The sequence below is a fragment of the Balaenoptera musculus genome, chromosome 3 (genome assembly GCF_009873245.2).
Source record: "Balaenoptera musculus isolate JJ_BM4_2016_0621 chromosome 3, mBalMus1.pri.v3, whole genome shotgun sequence".
NCBI classification, from domain to species: Eukaryota; Metazoa; Chordata; class Mammalia; order Artiodactyla; family Balaenopteridae; genus Balaenoptera; species Balaenoptera musculus.
The window spans coordinates 99,864,605-99,882,185 of record NC_045787.1 but is presented as its reverse complement, the minus strand read 5'-3'; the positions used below and the strand labels follow the sequence as shown (position 1 = coordinate 99,882,185).

The 17,581-nt window shown below is 39.7% G+C and overlaps 2 protein-coding genes across 5 annotated transcripts in view; both read right to left on the bottom strand.

The window, feature by feature from the left end:
- The window catches only part of LOC118893416 (synuclein alpha interacting protein), a 149,394-nt gene that overhangs the window by 84,326 nt on the left and 47,487 nt on the right, over positions 1–17,581 (bottom strand). The window lies entirely within an intron of this gene.
- On the bottom strand, positions 1,595–2,578 carry LOC118892520. The gene has a single exon (XM_036847281.1). The coding sequence runs from the start codon at positions 2,303–2,305 to the stop codon at positions 1,595–1,597; it is 711 nt and encodes a 236-aa protein (XP_036703176.1). The 5' UTR covers positions 2,306–2,578.

Here is a 17,581-nt window from a genome sequence, read left to right as displayed (position 1 = left end):
CTGAGAGTTTACACGTCTAACAAGTTCCCAGATGATGTTGATTCTGCTGGTCCCAGAACCCCATTTGAGAACTACTACCTAAGATCAATGGCTGATCCCAGCCCTGGCTACATCTGCACTTAATTAAAAGATGGTGACCTCTTCCCCACATCCTCCATCTCCACAGATGTTAACTTCATTAGACAGGATCCATGCCTAGTGCCCTTCTGATTAAACTTCCTCAGAGGACTCAACTAAGCATTTCCCATGAAGACCACCCAGAAACCTCAGAAGGTCTTAAGTCTCTGTGTGTGTGTGTGTGTGTGTGTGTGTGTGTATTTTAATTCCCAGTGCTATACAAGGGACAGACATTGGCCTACCAAACCCTACAAAATTTGGGCCTTGGTTACTTTAAAAATTCCCTTCTCGGTAGCACTTCATGGTAACAAAGATGTTCTAAGTTTCTCCTGTTAATGAGATCCAGGTTTATAATTCTAGATGCAGCCTTTTTAGAGCAAGAATCTCTATTTAGGAATATCCATTCACTAGAACTACAATATAGTAAATCCTATGTCTACTGATAAAAGGAAAATGAAAAAATACAAGAATTGAATAAGAATTAGCTTAAAAATTCAATGCTTATACAACATGTATGCAACATAAGATATTTAAAATTATTAATCATTGAATCTGAAGCAGTTCAAATGGCTACACTGGCTAACTGTAAAAAATAAAATCCTGGTTATGTGTTTTAAATTATAATTATAATGTGCTTATTTTTATTAAAACCAAATTCAGAAAACAGATTATTATGGATATTTTATCAATTCTTCCAATTAAAATGTACCAATTTAATAACCAAAACAGGAAATAAACTCTTTGTAAAATAAATATCCCTTTTTTTCTGAAGAGGAGTATAGCTTGATATTTAGGTGATTAAGTAAGAAGAGTAGGCTAAATGTCTGTAGTAACCAAATATTTGCACATCTGTACATACACACAGGTATGATTTGGCAAGCACTAATTCTTTCATCCAATTCTTTTATCTAGCCCGAATTTACTAAAGATACTCAGAGGAAGGAAAATGATCAAAAACTATTTCTGGCTTAGATGAGGTACCACAATTGACAGTGCAAAAACTGTACATTGCATACTTAACTAATACATTTCCAATATGTGTCAAAGCATTTCAAGAAAAACATAAGATGAAAACACAAGATTACTGTTAAGTACCTTTAGGAATTCAGCTGGGACGTACGATCCTCAGTTTCCACAATATGCTATTTTTTAACACAGTATCTTACTCAGAGTAAACACTTAATCAATTGTTTGTTGAGTTCACTTCCAGATTGTGATCACTGTTGAGTCAGTCAAGAATTTCTACACTAAAAACTGTGGTATTGTCTAGAAAAACAAACGTTGAGATGACTGTTCTTTCTTCCACTTACAATAACCTTGTGTTCATATGTCTTCTTCTTGCACAGTTTCCCTCAGAAGTTTTTCTCTGAGGAGGTGTCAATCTTCTAGTCCCTCTTTCAGAAACTATAATATCTATTGATGAGGCCTATGGGGACATCAGCTGAACCTTCCATTGATAGGGTCTGTTTCCCAAAGATTAAAACAGAGTTTTTTGCCAGTAAGCATATGGAGAGAGCATAACATTTGCAGGCTGTGGTGTGGGTTTTTCCTCTTTGGCATCAGAGAAGGACATCAACTTCATTTTGTAATTCACCAGCATAAGCAGGAAAGGACTGAGAGCAGAGAAGCCTGAAGAGAGGGCTGTGAGAACAGCTGGAAAAAGGGCACAGGCTGCCAAGTCTTTCAAGAAATAGACTAAGACAAAGTGAGAAATCCAAAGTGGAGTGATCAGCCACATTAATAAAATACTAAACTTGGCCCCTCTTAGGATTTCAATTGCTGAATCACCATCTCCAATCCAGATGTCACCATATGTCATCTTCTTTCTTTCCGAAAGCAGAAAAGACATCCAGAAACAGACAAAGACTAAGATGGCTAAAGGAAGACTATCAATTAGAACCAGAAATACTTTCCCATAGTAAAACTCTACTTGCTTGTTTCCAAAGTCAGTTAGGCAATCCACGTTAGGAATCCTGTTAGTAGACAAGGGGTCTGTATCATTTCCTGCATTCAGGTATTCTGATTTTCTAGTATAAGGTACAACTGGGAGGTACACTGCCACGCCAGCCATCCAAAGTGCAGAAACCACCTTCAAGGAATGCTTCTGATGGTCCGGGTTTGGAGGCTCACTCAAGTGCTGGACAGTCTGGTAAAGCTTCTGGTGGTACAGCAATGCAAAGTGTAACATCTATGGCCAGGAAGTCGTCAGGGCTGCCATGAAGTGTAGAACTTTGCAGCCAGCTGAATCCGACATGAAACCAGAAGAATAAACTATTTTTATGACATTCACCACCAAGTTTTTAATGAGGTGGACAAATATAAGACTGAAAATCAGAAGAAAGGATGTCTCTAAACGCCCAGTCATACATTTCCTTGTAGAATAAAACAAACACACGTTTCCAACAAAGCTCACAAGGATTAGAAGAGTGCAAGCAATGATCTCAAGCACATCTGCAGAGGGCTTCATGGTAAACGGCAAATCAGTGAGCTCAGACGTCTTCTTCTTCAGTTTGAGTCACTAGGCACTTGAAAAACTTTTAAGAAGTCTTTAGTGAGAAGACCTGGGTTTTTCTAATTCACTACGTTGACACAACCCTCACCCTAAGAGTTCGGGGATGGTCTGTAACAGAATTCTGCTTGCTCAAGCTCTGAGCTGCTAGAAACAAAACAGCTTCTCAAGAGGATTCTGTTTTATCATCTCTGGGGATGTAACTATAACGAGAAAGTGCTAGGTATCATCACTTCATTAAAAGTTCTCAGAAATGTATTTATAGCACTGTAATGAGGGAGAGAACAAAATTCAATTTTTGTGACAGCAAAAGAAAGGTAGCCAGAGGCTGAAATGACCCTCTCCACTCATAAAAAATATTAAAGAAGTGAGGGTGTCTGAATAACAATGAAGATGTCCAAATAACAAAATTACATATATTGTTATTATAAAATATTTTGTTATTATATATGACATTATTTAATGTCAAAATTATATATTTTGACATTAATAACATGATAGAGATTTATGAAGTATAGCAGTTTTCTAATTCCTCTACCATTTTTGCAAAGCAGATATACTATGACCTGTTCTGATGATCTCTTGGGGTTGTTAGGATTACAAAAGAGATGATAGAAAATACTGTGCTGCCACAGGGAAGGGAATAAAGAAGACAGGGAGGGAGAGAGGGAGGAAGGAAAGAAGGAAGGAAGGAAGCAAGGGAGGGAAAAGGGAAGGGAGGAAGGAAGACATTTTTATAAACATGGGCATTACGTCCGAGACCAAATCTTTAAACTAGTGGTTAAAGAAACAGTCTGATAATTTGGAAGTCATTAGGGAGACCCCACCCAACCGCCAAGTGAGCACAAGAGGCTAGGAAAAGATTTCTGTCCTAAGTATGACTGCAGAGTACAGAGTAAGGACAGAAAAACGTCATTGAAACACGCTGCTCAAGTAATCGCTTTCTGGATGAATTCTGTTGCCCATACTGAAGACAAACACTTTTCCCTCTACTCTATTTGCTTGTAAGTTTCTCTGTCAATCATCGTATCCTGTACTGTCACAACACAGGCTTCACTCTGACCCAGTGGTGTTCTGGAGCCAGCTTGCCCTGACTTGAGCAACTGGGCACATCTCTTCCCAACTCTGTGCTCAGTGACTGCACGTTGGAAGCTTCAAATTGGGTATGCTGAGAGTATTTACACCATGGAAATTAGCAAACGCTGCACCTCAGGGCTTTTGGTGGGGGAAGAGTTGTTTTAATTGGACAATACTGGCCTGACCAAAAAGTACAGATTAGAGTGATAAGAAATTAGCTGGTATTTTACCTACATAAGGATGAGATCAGTATTAGGTACCCACCAACCCTTTTAATAAGGGTATGTGTAAGAGGTTTATAGCAGTGTTAACAAGTAGGATAGCTGGGCCTTGCAATTCCACTGAGGGGAGGTGGAGTTTGGGGGCTGACACTTCCTATTAAACCCCTTATCCCCAGTTGCCTCTTAAGACAGGTAGCCAACTCAGAGTCCCCCCACCACATTTTTCTTCCCTAAGAAACATCCATAACCTCAGTGTCAACTGCAGTCAAACAGGCACCCTTGAGTTTATACTAATAACAGTAATAATAATATAGTAACAACACAATAATAATGCTCATACTGGTTACCGTTTAACGCCAGTTTGAACCAGGCATTGTGTTGGTGTTTTGCTTTAATAAATGTAACCTCATTTAATCCTTAATATCATTTTTATGTCACTGATGAGAAAACAAGACCAGAGACAAAAGTAAATTGCTCAAAGCTGCTAAGTAATGGAGACAGGAATCAAAGCCAGGTATGAGTGATTCTGAAACTACTGCCTCTCCACGCTGCGGAGATTGTGGATTTTCTGTTGACTGTTCTCGATCTTTCCCTAATCATCTACAATTGGTACACCCAATTCTATAGGCTATAGAGCCTATAATACGCTCCTCTTGAGAAGAGTTTTCTCGGGTTTATAATACACAAGTCATGCAGATTTTTGGATAGCAATTAGTCTTCTCCATTCTCCTTCAATAATAATAATACCCATTACGGGCATTTACACTTCTGCATCTCAGAAAGATCTTTAAACATTCTGTACACCAGTTCAAGATGCCTTACTTGAAACAGAAAAGGGCTGTTCCCAGCAGTAGTGAGACCCCCATTCCTGACTATGTTTAAGCAGAGGCACAATGCCTGGAGTGAGTTTGTAGATCAGTGAAACACAACCCTAAATAGCAGACAACATACAGCCCACCTTAATGTGAGATTTAATTTGGGGTAATGAAGTAAGAAATTATGTGATGCTATCTCTTAAACATGCCCTAACAGTAACAATTTGTGGCAAATACTACTGACTTAGAGCTGACGGCTAAGGGTAAAAAACGTTTTTTAAACTTCCTTCTCTAAAGGCTTACATAAACGTTTGTTTTTCAAAGGATTAGCAAACATGTCATATGTTCCTTTGCATTAGAGCAAAAGTGTGAAACATAAATGCCATTGTTTTCCTTCAGGGTTATTTATATACTAGAAAAATAGCACACATTAAAATATAAGGGGAGTAAAATTAATTTTTCTGAATGTTGGCTTGACTGATGGATAGTACTTTTGTTAACTAAGGCACAGTATGGCTAAAGAGGAACCTTCGTAAGACTGCCTCAGCTGGTTGTCTACTGAGAACCTATCTGGTGCTCAGCACAGCACTGGACTCCAAGGATAATGCACAGGAGTGGAAGCCACTGTCCCTGCTTTCAAGAGGCATGTGGTCTAGTTGTAAGAACACAGTGATGCATAATACATGTTATATGTATTATATTATGTAACATGTATGTATACATACACGTATATATCATTTCTTATAAGATATATTTAAATAAATTATTTACTAATAATCAATAAATCATGAAGAATACAATGTAATGTAATAAACTGTGTGGTCACGAGCACAAGAATAAAACACTCAGAGAAGAGAGGGACCCATGTGGGCAGAACTATTTTTCATATCCAGTTCACAGGAAAGGAAACTGAAGCTTGGAGAAGCTAAGCCACTTGCCCTAACCAGCAGGAAGAGGTGGCAGTGAACTCCAGACCTCTTGCTTTCGACAGGTCTTTTTGAAAGGGAAAGGGAAGGGGAAAAGTGAAGCTGCCTGACTGGTGAAGCAGAGGTGCTAAGAAACCTGGAGGCCAACTCCAAGCCTCCCCAAGAAGGGCAGTGCTGAGCTCCCGACGGCGGCAGAAAGCTCATTTCTGAGAGGCACAAACACGGCCCAGGGCAGGGGGACCCAGGAAGCCCTCCTGCGTCCTCCTCCTCCAAGGACTGCATCCTCCCCCAAGGCAGGTAACTGTCACGTGTACACTTCAAGAAGGAAAGAAAAAAATTCTTCCTTTGGAAACTCAACTTTGGTTCTGCCAATCCAGCTTCACTGGGGTCATTTGAGAACTGAGGCGTTCAAAGGTTCTCTACGGCTTCCATTTACTTTGGCATAAGATTTAAAAGAAAAAGAACTAAGGGAGAATTTATATGGCCCAGGCTGTTTTCCAAATCGCAAACAGCTAAAGTTATTTAGAATTTACTTTAACTCGCAATCACAAGTAAAGTGGTACAGATGTAAATGCTTTCCGTGTGGCTTAAGGCAATCTAGGTTCCCTCAAATGCACGTGTGCAGTTCTAACAGTAAAGATTTGGATTCGAAATCTCAAAGTACTTCGGGTTCCTCTTGATTAGAGGCTTCTGTTACTTTATGCAACGTTGGGTCGGAGGAGAAGAAATAAAACACACTGCCTTCCTTTGGGCGTTAAGTTCTCACAGTAGCGCTAAGATAAACAAATCTTGCAGGCTGAGGGAAGGGCATTTACTCCTTTAAATTGAGTACGTAATATAAATAAATGTCTTTTAAGAAGAGATGCTTGAAACTTGATTCTAAGTCTGAATCTACACGAGGGCACTAGTTTATTTTAATGATCAGTATAGCGCGTATCGGGGAGGGCACGCCTTCTGGAGAGCAGCGCTGCTCTAACGAAGCAGGATAATTCACTAAGTCACAGAAAGATGCTGCTTGAAATTGTCCGATTTGTTCACTGGCCAGGAACAAACTGATATTTGCATTTTTATGTACAACAAAACGGAGGGAATCACCAAATCTTTTCTCTTGTAATCAATGACTGCCTGAAGGTTTTTTTCAATTCTCTCTTAAGGCAGTGATTTTGTGACTGGCCTGTGTAGCACTGAAAACCCCCTAGCTCCAAATTAGAAGTGAATAGAGAGGAACTTCAGGCTGGCTGGGGCCAGAGCAATTAAACGGTAATTGCCTTTTAGATATACTAATGTTGCTAATTATATTAGTGTGCTGAGTGCTGGGAAATGTGGATAAGAGCTCCAGGCCGCTCTGGTGGGGAAAGGGAGCTAAGATTGATTAAGCCTGGCACCGAGCTGGACCCTTCACATACGTTCTCTCCTGAAATCCTCACAGTAAGCTATGAGGAATTATTAGCTTCAATAAAGCTGAGTAACTTGCCCACTGGTTCCAGTCGTACGTGACTGAATCAGGAGGCCCACCAGGGTTATGTGGCTCCGAAGAGCAGTGGGTTGGCAGGGCCTTGAGCAAGAATGGGGAGAAATACTGGATTCAAAACTGGAAAAAATGTGGTAGCAGAGAAAGCCGAGAGAATCTGAGAACGAGGCCGTGAAGAAAAAGTCTGCAAGTATGAGGGCCCTGGTGGTGTCTTTCCTTGCTGTATGTGGAAAGGAAGGGCCCAGGATGGGGTAGCTTTGTGGGCAGAATTTGGGGAAGCCTCTCCATTAGAATACAGGAGGGCAGAAGGGGAAGACCTGCCGCTGGAGGAAGAAGAGTGGCCCCCGGATGTCTGAGGCTGGAAGGCCGGGGAACCAGGAAGTAAAGTAGAGGGCAGTACCTATACATGACACTCTCTAGGCCAATCTATGAGAATGACAAAGTCTGTCCCTAGGAACCTGAAGCCAGAAGACCTGGGTTAAATCATGTATGGATTGTGAAAGGTTTGTCAGGTCATATCTGCTCTGAGCCTCAGATTCCTAATAAGGGATTTCCCAGAGACAATGAAATATATATAGCCATGTGTGTACGTGTGTGTGTGTGTGTGTGTATAAACCAGCACACACATATGTACACAAATATATGTTTGTATGCATGTATATGTTTATGTTTATACACTCACAGTGAGGTGTATGTAAGGTGTGTGTAACAAGGTGATCACGGGTCAAATGAAATCGTGAACCCAGTCGGAAGGCTGCAAAATGTTATATAACTGCTAGTTTTCTGTGACTAGTTCCTAAAATCCTAAGACAGTCATAGAGGTGTTTTCTGCTTGTAACTGGAAGGTGCTACGTGGCTCTTTGCCAAAGGCTGGAATTCTAAACGCACTGTCTTTGCAGCATAAGCTCAGTTCCTTGGCAGGAAGTTGTGGAAAATTCCCCCCGCCTTCTCCAGGCGTGACTCCAGCCCTGAGCCCCTTGGTCTCCATCTCTACTCTATCCTCTAAAGATTAAACCCATCTCTGGCTTTCTGCAGCTGACCACACACATCCTCAAGTCTCACCAGCCCTACAAATAAAACCCATCCCAGTTGTGGATTCCATCCCATCTTTTCTCTCCTTCTACCCAAACATCTCAAGAGGGACATCTACATACATTCACTGTTGCCACTTTCATGTCTCCTTTTACTTCTTAACCCACCACAATTTTCTACTTCTTTATCCTTTGAAAATTATTTAGAACAGGATCAGCTCCTACCACTAAATCCAATAACACCCGGACCTGTCCGACATTCTTTTTCTTTTTCCTTTAAGAGTCTAACTTTTTCCTCCCTATAGGTCAAAGGTCTTGGTCCACTGCTCTTCCCACTCAACCACTGACCCCCATATGTACAGGTATCCACCTGCTCCTTGATATCACTACCTGGATGCCCGGAGGCTCCCCAACTCAAACTTGACCTTACATGGCAACACCATCATCCTCCATTCGGCTGAGGTTAGAGACTTGGGTATTATTCCTGAGCCTTCCCTCTCCCTCATCCCCTCTCCCTCGCCTGCACATTCAAACATCGCATCAATTAAAATTTTATCCTTTCCATCCTTCTTACCATTTTTTAACTTACAGCTTCCCATTGTTTCTTGCTTGAATGAATTTGAGAAGGACAAAACTAAAGGCAGGGAAACTGGTACATTTTGGCTTCTTCAAAATCATTCTCTGAGTCTACACAACTCGTAACACAAAAATGGCCTTGACACTTTCCTACTGAAAACGCTTTGGTGTCTTCCCACAGCCCACAGGGCAGAGAGCCAGTTCCTCCACCAGGCACATGAAGGCCCTCATGGGGGTGTGCCTGCCTACTGTTCAGCTTCTCCCGATGTCTGACTCACACCGGAAACTGACATGACACTGGCATCCTGTGCACACTCCATGCTGTTCCTTGTCCCGGGTTTCAGCTTAGGCTGATGTCTCTGTGTACACCCTTTTCCTCTCATGACCACCACCCCAAGCCATCCAAACCCCCACCTTTGGCTACTCATTTACCAATCAGTGGTGCAATCACTTGCCTATTTACTTTAGATCCACTCTCTCAGGTAACTGGACTTCCTAAGCACCGTTGCCAGCTGACTGGCTTCCTGGTAGGTCCTGCTAAGGGCAGATTCGGGCAGAAGATTAGAGGGCAGCACTCTCTCTCTCTCCCCCTTTCTCTTTCTCACACACACACACACACACACACACCCTTGCCCTGCTGCAGGCGGTGTCTCCTGCATATCATCAGCTCCCACAAGGCAGCACCACTAGCAGCATTCTTATTATTCTCAATTGTGCTAGAAGGCCCTAATTTGTGGGTGGTAATGGACCTCTTTCCTTTATCCTCTCAGCCCTTGGGGTGGTAGTGGCATTCCTGCTTTTGCTAATCTCAGGATTGCCTTATCGTGCTTACTCTGGTGTCTCAACTCTTCCAGCACCAGAGTAACTAGTGCCCTATTTTAATTTCCGTCTGTTTGAAGTACCTACAGTGGTTTCTGTTTATTCTGACTTGACCCTGACTAGTTCACTTTGTTTACTCTTTAAGCTTATTCTTTAAAGACTCAACTGAGGGGTTACTTAGGAAGTAACTCCTAAGGAAGCATTCAAACCTACACCTGACTTCAAGTATAGATTATTTCCCGCCCCTTCCTTCTCTGCAAAGTTCCTGAGCAAATTACATTCAGTGTATACAGCATAACTTAATATTATTATCTGCTCACACATCTGCCTCCCCCATGATAAGATACTTTGTGTTGTTCACCATAATCCACAGTGCTCAGCAGAGTTTGGCATATGAAAGGCACTCGAAAATTTGTTGAATGAATGAAAAAGTTCACTGAATGAAGCAAGAGAACCAAACAAAGATTTTTTATAAGAAGTTAACTTCAGCTTAGCCACAAAAGGTATCCAAAATTTTCCACACCAGTACTGTAGAAAAGTCTTATCACAAAACAAATCATACTTTTATATTTTAAAATAAATATAGGACATACTGCATTTGGGGGAATGACGTGTATCATAAAATCAAAGTCATAACTCCAAAAAATTTAGGGTTCATAGTTCCAAAAAGTTCAGACAGGGAGTTGGGGAAAGTAAGAAAAAGACGGACATCTGACAACATGAACACTCCAAACAAGAATGACCAAGGGTCAGGGAGGGCAACAAAGCAGGCAGGAACCCAAGGGGAAAAAACCCCACCACTAATACAAATGACAGGTTCTTCTGAGATTGATTTTATGTTCAAACTGATTTCATGTTCAAACTCTAGCCTTACCCGAATGTCTTATATGCACCTATTTTTACTACTATTCTCCTCTGTGTTTCCTTTCACTAGAGAGAGCCATTGAAGGCTACTATTTAAAAAATTATTGAATAGAAGGGAACTTCCTCAACTAAATAGAGAATATTTACAAAACCTTATAGCTAGTACCATAATTAAGGGTGAGAAACTCAAAGCCTTCCCAGTAAGATCAAGAACAAGGAAAGGATGTCCCCTCTCACTGCCCATTTTCAACATTGTACCGGAAGTCCTAGATAATGCGATTAGACAAAAGGAAATGAAAGGTTACACATATTGAGAAAGAAGAAATAAAACTCTCTTTGTTTGTAGAGGACATGATTGTCTATTTAGAAAATCTGAAAAATTGACAAAAATCTCCTGGAACTAGTAAGTGATTACAGCAAGGTTGCCAGGATACAACGTTAATATACAAATATCAATTGCTTTCCTATATACCAGCAATTAACAAGTGGAGTTTGATACTAAAAGCACATGATTTACATTAATACTCCAAAAAATGAAATGCTTAGATATAAATCTAACAAAATATGTACAATATCTATGTGAGGAAAATTACAAAACTCTGATGAATTAAATTGAGGAAGAACTAGATAAATGGAGAGCAATTTCATTTTCATGGCTAGGAAGACTCAATATTGCCAAGATAGCAGTTCTTCCCAACTTGATCTATAGATTCAATGCGGTCCCAAAGTCCCAACAAGTTATTTCATGGATACTAACAAACTGATTCTAAAATTTATATGGAAAGGCAAAAGACCCAGAATAGCCAATACAATATTGAAAAGAACAGCAAAGTTGGAGGACTACCTAATATGTACTATAAAGCTATAGTAATAAGACAGAGGAGTATTGGTGAAAAAATAAACAGATCAATGGAACAGAATAGGGAGCCCAGAAGCAGGCTCATCTAAATATACTCATCTGATATTTGACAAAGGAGCAAAGGCAATACAATGGAGCAAACACAGTCTTTTCAACAGATGGTGCCGGAACAGCCACATGCAAAAAAAAGCAATCTTGATATAGACCGTACACCCTTCATAAAAATTAATACAAAATTGATCATAGATCTAAATGTAAAATGCAAAACTATAAAACCCCTAGATGATAGCATAGGGGAAACCTAGATGACTTTGAGTATGGTGATGACTTTTTAGCTAACACCAAAGGCACAATGGTGAAAGAAATAATTGATAAACTGGACTTCATTAAAATCAAAAATTTCTCCTCTGTGAAAGACAATGTCAAAAGAATGAGAAGACAAGCCACAGACTGTGAGAAAATAGTTGTGAAAGACACATATGATAGAAGACTGTCATCCAAAATATACAAAGAACTCTTAAAACTCAACAATAAAAAAGTGAACAACCGATTAAAAAAATGAACCAAAGATCTTAACAGACACCTCACCAAATCAGAAATACAAATGGCAAATAAGCATATGAAAAGATGCGCCATATCATATATTATCAGAGAAACTGATAGAAACTGATATTAAAATGATAAGATACCACCACACATCTATTAGAATGACCAAAATCCAGAACACTGACAACACCAAATGCTGACAAAAATGTGGAACAGAAGGAACTTTCATTCACTGCCACTGGGAATGTAAAATGGTACAGCCATATTGGAAGACAGTTTGGCAGTTTCTTACAGAAGTAAACATACACTTAGCATGCAATCCAGAAATTGTGCTCCTTGGTATTTACCAAAAGGAGCTGAAAACTTACGCCCACATGAAAATCTGCACACACGTTTACAGCAGTTTTATTCATAACTGCCCAAACTTGGACGCAATGATGACCTTCAGTAGGTGAATGGATAAATAAGCTGGAGTACATCCAGATAATGGAGTATAATTCAGCGCTAAAAAGAAATGAGCTATAAAACCATCAAAAGATATGAGAACCTTAAAGTCATATTACTAAATGAAAGAAGTCAATCTGAAAAGGCTACATACTGTAGTGATTCCAACTACGTGACATTCTGGGAAAGGCAAAACTAGAGAAAGAGTAAAATGGGAACAGTGGTTGCCAGGGGTTTGGAGGAGGAGGGAGAGGGATGAGTAGGCATAACACAGATGATTTATAGGGCAGTGAAAATACTCTGTACAATACTATAATGTTGGATATGTGTCATTATACATTTGTCCAAAACCATAAACTATACAACACCAAGAGTGAACCCTAAAGTAAACTATGGGCTTTGAGTGAAAATGATGTGCAAATGTAGACTCATCAGCTGTAACAAATGTACCACTCTGCCGGGGGATCTTGATAATGGGGGAGGCTGTGCACATGTGGGGACAGGAGGTCTACAGGAAATCTCTGTACTTCCTCTCAATTTTGCTGTGAACCTAAAACTTCCTAATAAAATAAAGTCCTTAAAAAATACTGATTATCTAGCATGATCCTATCAGTGTGCAAATTAAGGAAATTAAATCTAGGAGGGACAAGTGATTGCTTAAGGCTGCATAGTTTTCCAACTGCAGAGTTGAGAAGAGGACACAGGTCTCCTCAGTTGTTCTGCCTGCGACACTTTTCAAATTTGTTAAAAAATAAAAAATATAAGTAAATAATAGTACTAAAAATAAATGAAATGAAATTAGTGAAAAAATACTTATTTTTTTTGACATGAAGGCAACTTGACCTCGGGTGGGCCACTGCCCACGCATTCATACCGAAGCACCTAGTCCAAATGACTTCACTAGTGAGACATGCATAAACACAGGGTGCCACACTTTTTCTACAAGCAGGCAAAGGTCATGGTGGTACAAATGATACATCTGTCTTAAATACAACATTTTAAGACTATGCACCAAAAGTCCGTACACCAGAAACTAACACAACATTGTAAATCAACAATACTTCAATGAAAAAAATGAGTCTCACAACTACGTCAAATAACTGAACAATAAGCAGCTGAACACAGATGCTTATTTTTTCAGAGGAATTATATGTGGTGGCTTGTTTTAAGATATTTTTCAGCTTTGAACCATTTAAAATCAACCAAGAGATGCTTTACAAGTCCTCACCAGTTTCTAGCACTGTTCTAGGTGCTAGGGCAAATAGGGATTATGTTTTCTTTCTTCCTTTTTCCCTTTGTATTTAAGTCATGTTGGGTCCACATTTTAAACACTCAGGTTTACTTCTAGTTCTACATTCATTTCCCCTTCTCCTGGACCTAACTGTTTCAGATGAGGTATGGCAAAGGGAGCAAATCTCAACCATCAGGGCCCTGGTCAATCTCAGCCACCTTACACAGGGCTTCCCAGAGAAGGAACTCTGTCACTTCAGACCAAGTCCCTCCTGGGAAGCAATGCCAACTTGCAGAACAAGAGTTTAACTCCTTGAACTCTCGGCATTAAGAGCAACAAAGTCAGTGAGACAACAGAAGCCACGGTACCTGGAAACTCAATGTTTTATACATAGATTCTTTCCCTCTTGACCATATGTTTCGTCTGTGACTAAAAACCTTATCAAACTTTTCAAACTCCATCCTCCAAGGGGAAGCTAGCTGGAGCACATGTTGCTACATTATTCAATTCATTTGCATGTGTTTGTTATCATTATATCATTACTGGGCGGGATGGGCATTGCCAAGGCCTCTGAGTGGTTCATACTCAGTTCAGCCTCAGTTTGCCCTCTGTTTCATTTGTCAAACTCCAATTGAGTTCTTGGCTTGTTCCACTCTTGTTATCTAGTGAAATGTAGACATTCTCAGTTTCCTCCTCCTCCATTTAATCTGATCCTGCGCTTGCTAACCAGTACACATTCCTATGAGTGCTCTGACTTCAAACATTCCATTTCTACTGATAAGCCTTAAAATTTCTCTGTTCTAATCCACTATAGTTCTCTTCAAGTCAATACTGTAGTTTTCCTGCACATCTTTGAGCTTAGCAGAGGACAAACCTGGCTCTCCACCATTATTCTTTCCATTTGCTCCATTCCTGGGTTCAAAAAACACCCAGATTCCTGAATTTCCAACACACCCCCGGTGGTGATTTATACTGGTGATCTTTGTACCTCAGTGGGCAATGACATTTGTATTCATCTCACACTCCTGACAGATCTCTATTATCCAATGATCACAGGCATTTAAGTGATAGAGACTCAGAATCTTCATCTGTAAAATAGGAACATTTGACCTCTGAGTGTTGTTTAAAAATTTTTTTTATTGAAGTATAGTTGACTTAGAATGTTAATTTCAGGTGTACAGCAAAGTGATTCAGTTCTATATACCTATATCTGAATATATATATTCTTTTTCAGATTCTTTTCCATTATAGGTTATTACAAAATTTTGAATATAGTTCCCTGCACTGTATAGTAGATCCTTGTTGTTTATCTATTTTATATATAGTAGTGTGTACATGTTAATCCCAAACTCCTAATTTATCCCTCCCCCTTTCCCGCTTTGGTAACCGTAAATTTGTTTAGTAACTCGAAATCTGTGAGTCTATTTCTGGTTTATAAGTTCATTTCTATCTTTTTTTAAAATATTCCACATATAAGTGATATCACATGATATTTTTCTTTCTGTGCCTGACTTACTTCACTTAGTACGGTATTCTCTAGGTCCATCCATGTTGCTGCAAATGGCATTATTTCATTCCTTTTATGGCTGAGAAATATTCCATTGTATATATGAATATATACCACATCTTCTTTATCCATTCATCTATTCATGGACATTTAGGTTGCTTACATGTCTTGGCTATTGTAATCAGTGCTGCTATGAACACTGGGGTGCATGTATCTTTTCACATTAGCGTTTTCTCCAGATACATGCCCAGGAGTGGGATTGCTGGATCATAAGGTAACCCTGAGGGTTTTATGGAGATTAAATGAGTTCATGTAGGCAAAGTCCTTAGAATAGCGCTCAATAGATGTTAGTTGTTACTGCTTTTATTATTATTTTCACTACAAATCTACTACAATATCCCCAATGATAATCAAAAATTACTCAATGTACCAAGGTCAGTGACAATTAGGAAATCAGGACTCTGCAGCTGGAATTTAAAACATTCACACGTTTTCTTCCATTTTTAGTTGTTCCCAAACTGCATCCATAGTCCAGTAGTAGAAAATTACAAGGGTCACTCTTTCAAAATCATTACTGGCCAGTTTTATGGATGGTTAAAAGCTGATTGTGCTGACACAGGTCTGAGGAAGCATGAAAGATCTTCCCCCCCCCCCCTTTTCTGTGTCCGGTCTGTCATTAGAAACTGATTATGTGGAAGCAGAAGATCAAATGATACTGATGGAAAAGCTGATGTGGAAAACCCAGGGGACAGCATGGGCAAACATGCTGGAAAAGATCATGCTGAGGACCTTAAGGTCAGTGATACAGCTCTTCATCAAGGGATGAAAATAATGCTATTCAGGGAGGCCTGGTTATCCAACTTCCCACAGTTTCAAGGTTGTGTAGGGATAGAAAAGTCATCATAATATGAAAATTTTCATGAATTGGCTGTTTTAGCCCCTCTGCCCCCAACATCCCACCCTGCTTACAAGTAGCATCTCTCTGTATCCATTAAATCTACATCTGTGGAAATCAGTCCCACAATGACTGTGAGATGTTTCAAACCTTCCTTCAATGCAACACAAATACAATGCAAGTGGATTGGAAGCAAAATTGCAAAGCTTGCAAAAGATGCAGGATCCATGAAGTCAGAAATAGTGATGTTGATTAACTGCTTAAAATACACATCAGGTCACTGGAAAAAGTTGGAGCAGTTAGTAATTTCAGAAACATATCAACAAGGATGATGGTGCAAGAGATGTTTCACAAGAGAATGACTTGACTATTAAAAGAAAAAGACAAGGCTTTAGATAACTTGATGAAGCACAAGGACATTTGGGTTTTTTTTTGCAAAAATGACCATCATTATGTACTGCAAAGACGAACACAAAATAAAGGATGTCGTGTAATATGAATGTATAATTTTGTTGAAAGAATTAACGGCCAATTCATTCTAAAGATCTAACCTAAATCTCATTAAATATAGGCATAGATGCACTTATTTTCATACTTTCAATTTAACTTTTCAAGACAAATTCCAATGACATGAATTTTGTTTGTGTGTTTTACTGTTCACTATGAAAACATGTTCTAGTGTTTACTGACTTGACTTTTTAAGTGGGCTTTTATTCCTCTCCTGATTACGCTTAGATAATGAGGACCTCTGGTACACATAATCATACTTTTTTTCATGGAGAATACTTGGAGACATTACAAAATAAAACTGAAGTGCTAAGTGAAAGCTATCCAAAAAATTTCTCTTCTCCAAGTAGAGTTCCAGCTAATGAATGTCATGAAGCTAAAGAGACAGTACTGCTCTTTGAGCAGCTACCACATGCCAGGCACTTTACATGCCTAACTTCTAAAACTTACAACCACCCTGCAAAGTTGTTATAACCATCCCCATTTTAGAGACAGGAAAACTGAGACATGGGATAAGTACCAGTCATTAGTTCACAGAGCAGGTCATTGGTGGAGAAAGGATTGCAATCCACAGTGAATAAGATTCCTAATGTCCTGAGGAGACAGTATACAGGGGGCTGGATGCTGGAGTTGGTGGGAACCAGTAGTTTCCAGTTCAGTCGCTAATACAACCCTATTCATTACCAGTCTTCACAAGAAGGAAACTGCGATGTAGTTGCTGGGGATGGCCGTACATCCAGCCTGTCAGGAAGACAGAAGATCCAGAGTTCCAAAGCGGCTCCAGGAATTCTGTTCAACTGGTGCTGCTATAGAGAGCTGAAGCGCTTCCAGGCATTCTTACGTATTTGCTTGTTGTGGGATACTCTTTTGAGGGGAAAAGCTGGCTATGTTACTAAATATTTAGGTCTCAAGGAGCCAAAAGCAATTCTGACATCAAAATGTTAAAATCCAAAAAGAACTGTGGGAAAGTGGTTACAGGTGCTCCCTGGAACAATGTTTTCCCACTTCTGCATGAAACAGCCTGGCCACAAGTACAAATAATCAACCTTGACTGCATAAAAAGGTCCTTAAAATCCAGTAGGTTTTCCAAGATGTAGCATGTTCCATACACAGGAATCCTTGCAGTATAGATCCTCCTCTTGAGAAGCTGAAGGCATTATTATTTG

What these genes read in the sequence shown, in the direction of transcription:
- LOC118892520 (XM_036847281.1), bottom strand. Translation starts at nt 2,305, where the DNA reads ATGTTACACTTTGCATTGCTGTACCACCAGAAGCTTTACCAGACTGTC.